Source organism: Belonocnema kinseyi, chromosome 8 (assembly GCF_010883055.1).
Source record: "Belonocnema kinseyi isolate 2016_QV_RU_SX_M_011 chromosome 8, B_treatae_v1, whole genome shotgun sequence".
NCBI classification, from domain to species: domain Eukaryota; kingdom Metazoa; phylum Arthropoda; class Insecta; order Hymenoptera; family Cynipidae; genus Belonocnema; species Belonocnema kinseyi.
Window position 1 is genome coordinate 54831696 of NC_046664.1, and position 10510 is coordinate 54842205.

Sequence of the window (10510 nt, forward strand, 5' to 3'; positions counted from 1 at the left end):
TATCAGCCTTGGAGGAGATTATGTTGAGAAATAAAAAAAAAAAATTCTTAAAAACGTTGTTTTTCTTGGTCAGGCTGGAAACTTATCAATCCACCCTCGTAATTTATAATTTTCGTGTTATTTATTAAAATGACACATTCTTTTTGCAACACTGCTTCTATACAGTTATCATTTAGGACAATGCTGCACATTATTTTCGCACCCTTTCCTTGAAACGCCATAACTTTTGTTTTATTTACGTTAATTTTTAGGCCCATGTTGTTCATGCTTGTATTCACTTTACTCAAGATTCTTTGCAAACCTTCGATTGACACTTCCATAATCATTTTATCATCTGCGAACGCTAACTCACATACCCTCACTGTCTCGAGATCCACACCTTCTTCGTCGAAGAGGGACATTTTCGCACTTGTCTATGAATATAATAAATAGCCTTAAGGACATAATGCATCCTTCTGAGCTTTTACTTAAGAAATTATTAACCGAAACTAAAGCTTAAAATCGGCGGTCACCCCTTCTTAGATAGATTTAATGTTGATTTTCGAATATGTCAATTATTATAACGCGTACCTGTTGTAAGATCGTGGTCACCAATAAGAACGGCAAGTTCATCAGCGTCTCTATTTCTCAAACAATGAGCTGCTGTCAAGACATGCTTATTAGATATTATACTACCACCACAAAAAACGTGTACGTATAGTAGATCAACAATTCCTGCCATCATGGGATATTCATTCACTCCTGTATTTTCACCGCCAACTATTCTTGTCTGAAAAGGAAAAATTAACCATTCTAAAAATATGTTTTTTCTAAAGAAATATCTACTCTCGTGGAGCCACTGGAAATGGAACCACAAAAAATCCGATTTCCGTTCAAGGGCTTTTCTATTAAGCTATTGGAGAGATGGAAAGGAGAATCTTTTTTCATAAATATACGCTACCTCAAACCAGGAGTTACATTTATGATATGAGAAATTTAAAAGAACCTGTATTATCAAAGAGGTATTTAATGTTGAAATTATTATTATGTAAATTATTATTAACTATTTGTTTTTCATTTTGTCTGAAAATGACGTTAAGTATTTTCTGTTATCTTAACTAACTTGCTAACTTGAGGAATTGTCAAAAAATAGTTAAATTTTCAACAAAAGGCATTAGATTTGCAACTAAAATGATAAATCCGCAAGTGGAAAAGTTAAATTTTCATTTAGAAATAGATTTCCAACTCAAAAACAACGATTTTTTAACCAAAAAATTAAACTTATAAGGAAAGAGATGAATTTTCAACTTTTACAGGAAACTTCCGATAAAGAATTAATTTTCATTTAATGAATAATAAGTTTTCAGCGAAATATATCAATTTTCATTTGAAAAATATGAATTTTAAACAAAAATTATGAACCTTCAATTGGAATAGGTTAATTTTTATTTACAAAATAAATTCTTAAGCAAAAATAAAAATTTTTAAACAAAATATTTACATTTTTAGCCAAAGAGATGAACTTTTGATCACAATGATGAAGAACTTAAAACTTCACGTTTTAACCAAAAAATGTTTTTATTTTGAATAAAATATAGTTTAATTTACCCAAAATGACAAATTTTCAATAAAATTGTTCAATTTTAAACAAATAGATTCATTTTTTTAAAATACTTAAATTTTTAACAAAAAACACGACTTTTTAACCAAGAAGCTTCTTTTCCATTTTGAACAAAAAAGTAGAATAGTTACATTTTCAATTAAAAATTTGATTTTTAACTACATAAACGAATGCATTTTTAACTAAAATAATACATCTACAACCCAAAAATAAATTTTTAACAAAGTGGTTTAACTTTTAACCTAGTATACGTTTTCGAAAAAAAATTAAGTTTCTACCAAAAAGGCGAGATTTCAACAAAACACATTAATTTTCAACAAAAAAAGCTCAATTTTCAATCAAATATTTAAATTTTAAACCAGAGTAGTAGAATTTTAAACCAAGAACTTTCTTTCTAAAAAAATAGTTGAATTTCCAAGACGAATTTTCAACAAAATACCTGAATATTAAAAAAACTAGTTGAATTTTCAACAAAAAATACAAACATTTTTGACTAAAATAGATAGATTTAGATATGAAAATAGAATAGTTTTCCCTTACTTTCCCTACCCACCGTCATCTCATTTTCCCTCATTCCTTCAATTTCCTCTAATTCCCTTCTCCACATTACCCATTTCTTCCCCTACTACCCCTTCCTTCATTTTTCCTCACTCCCCTTAATTCGCCAGCCCTCATTCTAGTGCTTCCTCTTTCCTAATATCCTATTACTTTTCCTACTTTCCCTCTCCCCATTTTTCCTAATTCTCCCTACTTTCCCACACATAATTCCCTCTCGCTTCTCCTTTTTCCACTCTCATCATTTTCCCTAGCTCTTCTACTACCGCTCTTATAATTTCGCTTCGCTTTTCCTCCTACCATTTTCCTAAATCCACTACGTACACTCCCCTAATTACTCATACTTCCCCTCCTTTATTCTTCCTCATTTTCCAACTTCCTCTCTCCTCATTACCCCTCACTTCCACGACTTCCTCATTCCTAATTTTCACAAAAATCTCCTTCGCCCACACCTAATTACACATTACTTCCCCTACTTCACCTACGGTAATGTTCCCTTACTCCCCTTACTTGCCCTTCTCACAATCACCTACTTCCCCTCTCTTAATTTCCACTCATTTTTCCTACTTCTCCTGTCCCTATTTCTCCTAATTCTCCCTACTTTCCCATCCATAATTTCCCCTCGCTTCCCCTACTTCTACCATAATTTCCGGTCACTTCTCCAACTTCTCCATCCCAAATTTCTATATGATTCTCCTACTTCCACTCCCTCTATTTCCTCTCACTTAACAAACTACCCCTCTCAGTATTTTTCCTCACTTATCCCCCTTGGGAAAAAGTACGATGTACGGATGAACATCCGACCACAACTATAAAACTATTTGTTAACCTAAAAACCATTAGTCCTTAAAAAAATGTACAATTACAAATTAAAAGTAAGATTTAAAAATTACTTAGGTAGGGTAAGAGGGGCAGCGCAAACCAGTGAAGAAAAGGTGATTTTCTTTATGGCACGGCTATTATTTAACAATTTGAGTTCTACTTTCCATCAGAAACAGATTTTACCACGAAAGAATGGAAGTTTCGCTGACAGAAATATAAAGTTTTCAACTTTAATGACAATACTTACAGTATAAAAATATGATATTTTGACAGATAAAACAGTCTCACACAATCTTATTAAATTTATTAGACGTAATACAAGTACAAAATAGATTAAATCTCATAAATAAATGAGGCCTAGCCAGGGGGGCAGGCCCGACGAAAATCATATTTACACATTTTTAGTTGATACACGTGCAAAGATATTACACGTGTCACAAATTTCGTCGATAAATGATCGGTAATATAGAACAGTAACTTATCTTATGGGCTACATGGAAAAAAGTATTAAGGCCGTGTGATAAGTGGGTCACGTGACCAGTTTCCAAATTTAGCGACAATTTTTTTATTTCCTAACTTATTTTCACACGAAGCACCACATCGAGTTGAAAATTTTGAGATAGTAAATAAGAAGCACTAAGAAAGGTGGCTCTGGTCCAAAATTTTTATAATTGTGAAAAAGTTTTTTTTTTATAAACAAGATTTTTTTGCTTTTTTCATAATTATTAAAATGTAAAACCAGACCCACCTTTCTTAGTGCTTCTTATTCATTATATCAAATTTTCAACTCGATGTGGTGAGTCGTGTGAAAATAATTTAGGAAATAAGAAAAGCCTCGGTAAAGTAGGAATCTGGTCACATGGCCTTAAATATTATTATTAACAATCCAGTCGGGATGCATATTTCTTGTATTGGTACGGTAGAAGCACTGCGTAAAGTCTGTTTTCAGTAGAATGTCAATGAATAAAAGGTTATATTACAGCTATCTTTTTTTTTATTCAAAATAACTTATTCTTCTTATTGGATATCTTTTAAGGTAATTTTTCTAGTACATAAAATACCACAGAAGCAAACCATCATATTTTCTTATCTTTAAATGTTTTGATTTTCATAAAAAGCTGCAGTCGGCTTTGCCCTCTGGGGAATGGCAAAGCCGACGAAATACAGGTTGTTAGAAATAATTAAATTTGCAAATCATTGTTTTTTTCACGTGATTAATATTTATAGAAATATGATATAAAATAATGTAGAACACGAAACGAGAAAAAATGGATCAATTCAACATCTTTTTATCTTTAAAAAAAAGCATTGACTGTTAACTGATTGGCGATGCCCCCTCCCTCTTTCCCTATATCGTTATGAATAATTAATTACTTTTGTAAAGTAATACATCTTTCGCAGAAAGTTGGCAAATTTCCAAAAATTGGCATATTGTTTCAAACTAATGTTTCTATTCTAGAATGTAAATCTTGATTTCTTTAACAAGTTTGAAACTCAATATTTAATATATTCAGGATATTATCGATCTTATAATTATTGGTCTTATTGAATATTGATGTTTAAATTTAACTTTCTTTAAGATTATATACTTCTTTTTTTTTTTTTAATTATTGATAGTCAATTTTTACTTACCGGTTTCTTCCAACCACATCTGCAATTTTCTTCAGGAACAATAGTTAACAGATAGCAAAGAAATCTTCCTCCAATCGTATTATAATTACTCCGAAAAGCGATTTTCATTTCATTACCTTCCGAGTCTCTACTAAATGTACCATTTCCACATAAATTTAAGGGACCCTTATTTGGATTTAAATATATCTGCACTTGATCAAGCTGACAGTTATTCGACTAGAGAAAAATCAATGAAAATATTTTTTTTTAATTTCAAACAATATGGTGTACAATATAGTATAAATATAAAAATAAATATAATGCAAATATCAATTATTGAGCCTCTCTCTCGAAAGTCCAACTAAGTCGAATCAGTTTTTCGAAAAACAATTCGAAAAGAAACTTTTAAAAATTTGTTTATACAAACCAGAATACATTTTTTTAACTGAACATTTACACTCGGAAGAACCACTTTCGTGCAATAAAATAAAAGCATAAATCGAATATTGAACATGTATCACAATGTTAACAACTAAACATGTTAAGATCGACTTCGGTGGTTTTTCTAGGGAACGGCTTATTTTTATATTAATTTGATATATAGAGAAAAATTTCATTATTATTTATAAATTTTTCTTTTCATAAAACCCTTAAAATGACTGTTTCGCCACTATCACGATTTTTCCTCTCCTTTCTGCTATTTTTGATTTTTTGTACACTTTATAATGAAATATTGTGTGATCAGCGTCAGCGGCGTAGTCGGGGGGGGGGGGGGGGGGGGGGGGGGGGGGGGGGGGGGGGGGCTCAATCCCCCAAAGCCCCCCACCCCGCGAAACTAAGTATTTTCATTATTCAATTCACTTTTCCCCACTCTTTGTCTATACATAAACCCGAAGCCCCCTCCGATAAAAAATAGGAGCCCCCCCTCCGATAAAAAATCCTGACTACGCCGCTGATCAGCGTTTAACATATTTAATAATTTTTTGAACAATTTTGAACATTTTTAATGAATTTTTAACCTAACAATTCAATTTTCACACAAAAAATGCGTTACTAAAAAAGGTTAATTTTTAAACAAATTATTTAATTTTGAACCAATTAGTTGAATTTCCGACCTGCAAAGATGCATTATCAACTATAAAGAGTTAAATTTTCGACCAAGAATTGTCTACCACAGGAAATTAAATTTACAATGCGAAACGACCGATTTTCAACAAAATCATTGAATTTAAGAACAAAAATATGACATCAATAAGATGGTTGAATTTTCATCGAAATAAATAGTCTTATAAAAAAATAGTTACATTATAAATGAAAAATAGCCGAACTTTTGAGCTACAAAAATAGCTTTCCTACCAAAAGACGAATCTTAAACCAAATAGTTGAATTTTAAACTTGACAAAAGAAAATTAACAAAATAATTGAATCCTCAACCACATAGATTTAACAACGTAGGGTTCAACTCTAAACTAAGTATTTGAACTTTCAACAAACAACGATGAATTTTTAAATTTTAAACTAAATTGTTGAATTTTGAAGCCAAATATGATTTTTTAACAAAAAATTTAATTTCTACCATTTAATTTTTAACTTAAAAGTTAACATTGAACCAAATAGTTTTGTTGACTAACAATCCTGTTGAATTTTCAAGTGAAAAAGACGAATTTTTCTCAGAGCAGTTGAATTTTCTACCCAAAAATACGAAATTTCAACAAGAAAGTTAGTTTACCACAAAATAGTCCAATTTTCAACTAAAAGTATTAATTTTTAAACCAAAAAGATGAGTTTTTTTACAAATAAGATCAAATTTAAACAAAATCGTTGATTTTACAGCTAAAAAAAGACAAGTTTTCAACAAAGTACATTAAACTTCTGGTAAATTGTTGAATTCTTAAGCTAAATGTGATATCTCAGCAAAAAAATAAATTTCCTGTTGATTAGTCAAATTAAAAAAAAAATGTAATTTTTAATCAAATAGTTTAATTTTAAACAAAAATAATTAAATCATTTTCAACTTAAAATATGAATTTTCAAACAGAAATATATTGTCCAATCAAATAATTAAATTTTGTATCGAATTGTTGAATTTTGAAGCGCAAAAGACATTAAAATTGAATTTTCACTTTAAAAAAATTCAACCAAATAGTTGGATTTACAAAAACAACACATGTTTTGTGTCTGAATTCCTCAGATTATCAAAATTCCTTGATCTGAATAAGAATTTAGTTAAATTAAAAACCAGCACAAATATAATTTGGCGGAATCATAAACTTCCCTTTTACAAATTTTGAAAAAGGGAAACAGGGACAATAATTATTTTTATCGCAATGGCGATTTGGATTGAAAACTGGAAACATATATTGGCAATATATTATAATTTAAAAGAAGGGAATTTAAGACAATTTCCTTTTTAAAATTTTGGATATTTATTCAATTGTGACTTGGTGGTTTTCATTTTTTTAAAGAATTATAATTCTGTGTTAAGCGAAAGACAAATAAATTAAATATAATTTTGTTTTGGAATAAGCAGATGACTAGAGATCCAGAAAAATAAATTTTCGACCCGAATAATAATATTTTTGAACAATAAAAATCCCGAATCGGAAAATTTCTGATTAACATAATTCCCGAAGATTTTATAATATTACCAAATTGGAAAATTCCCGGCATAAAATTGCCGAAATATAAAATACCTGAATGGAAACAATTTTTTGCGTTATTCTTATTTTAAATTCAAATAATCATTTTAAAAACATTAAAAAATGAACAATTGTTTTTTTAAGAATATTTTATTATTGTATTTTTCATTAAGAAATAATATATATTTATAAAAAATGTATTTGTTTAAATTCGCGAATTATAGTGTCATATATTTTATGATTCGGCAATTTCCTGTCGGGAATTTTGCAATTTGGGAATTTTCTTATTCAAGAATTTTGAAAATTCCTTGTTTTAAATCAAAATATAATATTTTTTTAATTAGAATGTTGACTCTGCGATAGGCTTAATTGTTATTTTCGTCTCAAATAAATCTTTTATTGACCAATTTTATTGAAAATTAGAGTTAAAAGTTTTTAATAATTTGCAATATATTGTATACGAAAATCCTATTATAAGTTAAGAGGGTGATTTTTAATTTGCATTTTTACAAAATATTTGAAGGAGTTTAGTAGCTGTTAGCAATAAATTGTAGACAAATAAAAATTACGATTTTGTATTACTTATATTTTCAAGTAAAAAGCTCACCGAAGGAATATCAATTTCACAATTTATGTGAATGGGAGAATAACTTTTAATATTCCACGTGCATTCATTATATCCTGTATAATTTTGTGGATAATTTGGGCTGCGTATATAATATGACTTTTCGGGTTCCACACTAAGTTGTAAAAAACAATTTGGATTTTGGGCATTACTCGAGGAAGCAATGACAAGCAGAAAACCAAAACAGCAAAAGATTTCTGAAAAATATAAGAAAACATTGCATTGCAAAATAAATTTTACCCAATAATATTTTTCGATCGTTTAAATTAAATTTTGTTTCGTATATTCGTTATAGCAATTTATAAAATGAGTTTCAAAAACAGATTGGCAATTGCGACAAAAAATTTTCAATGTACCTTTACCGAGGTCCTGGTGGTTCGGAACCCACCTTAACCTGTAGGTCCCCCCATCGTGTACTTAACTGCAACCCAGTACGCCAATGATGGGGTAAAAACCAGGCTTTGTCCAATATGTCTGGGCAGACTGCTCTCATCAGATCACTTGATTGCATTATAAAAATGCGTCCGTGTCTAATGATATATACCGGGAGAGCCCCGTGAAAAATGATCAAATAAAAAAAATCCAACTCTAACCAAAAATTCCTTCGACATGTTGAGCAGTATAAGCCTGTGACAACATTTCAACACAGAAATGTTTTTTAATAAGCCTCGGTGGCTCAGTTCGTTAGACACTCGGACTTCACCTCAGAGGTCCGGAGTTCGATCCCTGAGCCGGTACCTCTAGAAATTTTTCAATGTACCGTTATCGAGGTTCTGGTGGTTCGGAACCCACCTTAAGCTGTAGGTCTCCCCATCGTGTACTTTACTGCAACCCAGTCCGTCAATGATGGGGTAAAACCAGGCTTTGTCCAATATGTCTGTGCAGACTGCTCGCATCAGATCACTTGATTGCATTATAAAAATGCGTCCGTGACTGATGATATATACCGAGACAGCTCCGTGCAAAAATGATCAAATAAAAAATCCAACTCTAACCAAAAATGCCTTCGACATGTTGAGCAGTATAAGCCTGTGACAACATTTCAACACAGAAATGTTTTTTAATAAGCCTCGGTGGCTCAGTTCGTTAGACACTCGGACTTCACCTCAGAGGTCCGGGGTTCGATCCCTGAGCCGGTACCTCTAGAAATTTTTCAATGTACCGTTATCGAGGTTCTGGTGGTTCGGAACCCACCTTAAGCTGTAGGTCTCCCCATCGTGTACTTGACTGCAACCCAGTCCGTCAATGATGGGGTAAAAACCAGGCTTTGTCCAATATGTCTGGGTAGAGTGCTCTCATCAGATCACTTGATTGCATTATAAAAATGCGTCCGTGACTGATGATATATACCGGGACAACCCCGTGCAAAATGATCAAATAAAAAAAATCCAACTCTAACCAAAAATGCCTTCGACATGTTGAGCAGTATAAGCCTGGGACAACATTTCAACACAGAAATGTTTTTAAAAAAAATTATAATTGTTGTTATTCGCGTTTTGAAGAAATGGAAATTTCCTAAGCAAGAATATCAAAACCAATGACTTTCAATAAATTACAAATTTTAAACTCACATTTAATAACCAGAAATACAGTCTTAGGTCCAATAATCTTTTTATTTGGATAACTAAAATTTTAAAATGATAAATAACTTTAATGCTATAACGAAATACACAAAATTATGTAATTTGAAAACGAAAAATGTTATCAATGAAGGTCAATAAATGATTTATCAATATAAATTTAAAAACTAGTTTATATAAAACAGACTTTTTTACCTAATAAAACATTATATGCAATATTCTCGCGAATTTAATATTAAATTCATTTTTATACTTTATGATGGGACGAATGAAAAGCCCGAATAATCAAATTCTTTGCACTGGAAAATTCCGTAGAAATGAAATATTGGAATCAGAAAATTCCTGAAGTTATAAAATTGTTAACAGTGGGAAATTCTCGATTTTGAAAATTTCCGAAAAATAAAATTACCAGCACACGCAAATTCCCCATACACGAAAAAAGTACACTGTAAGATGTACAATTTCGAATAGTAAAACTGAGGTTTAAAGCGTACCCAGTGTGAAATGAGCAGTTTTCATAGTATTGAGTTCAGTGTGAACCAGTAATCTGAGAGTATACGAGGTGTGTTCAAAAAATAAGGTGACTTTATGGTTTTCTCAAAAAATATTCATTTAATCCTCAATATTTATGTTGTCCCCTTCAAAGTAATACCCCTCAGATATAATACACTTGTGCCAATGCTTTTTCCAATCATCGAAGCACTTCTGATAATCATTTTGTGGTATAGCCTTGAGTTCTTTCAGCGATGCAGTTTTTATCTCCTCAATCGTTGAAAATCGATGTCCTTTCATGGGTCTCTTCAGTTTTGGGAAAAGAAAAAAGTCACTGATGGCAGTTATAACTCTTTTCAGAAAATCAGGATCATTATTGGCTTCATTCAACATCTCCTGAGCGATGGTCGTGCGATGGATCTTATGATAAAAATTAAGCAGTTTTGGAACAAATTTCGCTGACACACGTCTCATGCCCAAAACGCCCGAAAAGATAGCATGGCATGAGCCAACCGATATGCCAACATCTTCAGCAACTTCTCTGATGGTAATTCGGCGATTTTTCAACACCATTTCTTCCACTGCT

At 31.2% G+C, this 10510-nt stretch overlaps 1 protein-coding gene across 2 annotated transcripts in view; it reads right to left on the reverse strand.

Moving 5' to 3' along the window:
- LOC117177994 (venom serine protease 34-like) overlaps positions 1 to 10510 on the reverse strand; it is a 69369-nt gene that overhangs the window by 50134 nt on the left and 8725 nt on the right. Inside the window, exons 2-4 of one of the 2 annotated variants that reach the window (XM_033369158.1) lie at positions 7835 to 8049; positions 4610 to 4825; positions 571 to 769 (exon numbers count right to left, since the gene is read on the reverse strand). In XM_033369158.1, the coding sequence (XP_033225049.1) occupies positions 571 to 769; positions 4610 to 4825; positions 7835 to 8049 (630 nt within the window). The remainder of the gene's footprint in view (positions 1 to 570; positions 770 to 4609; positions 4826 to 7834; positions 8050 to 10510) is intronic. The other variant, XM_033369159.1, reaches the window with a different exon arrangement.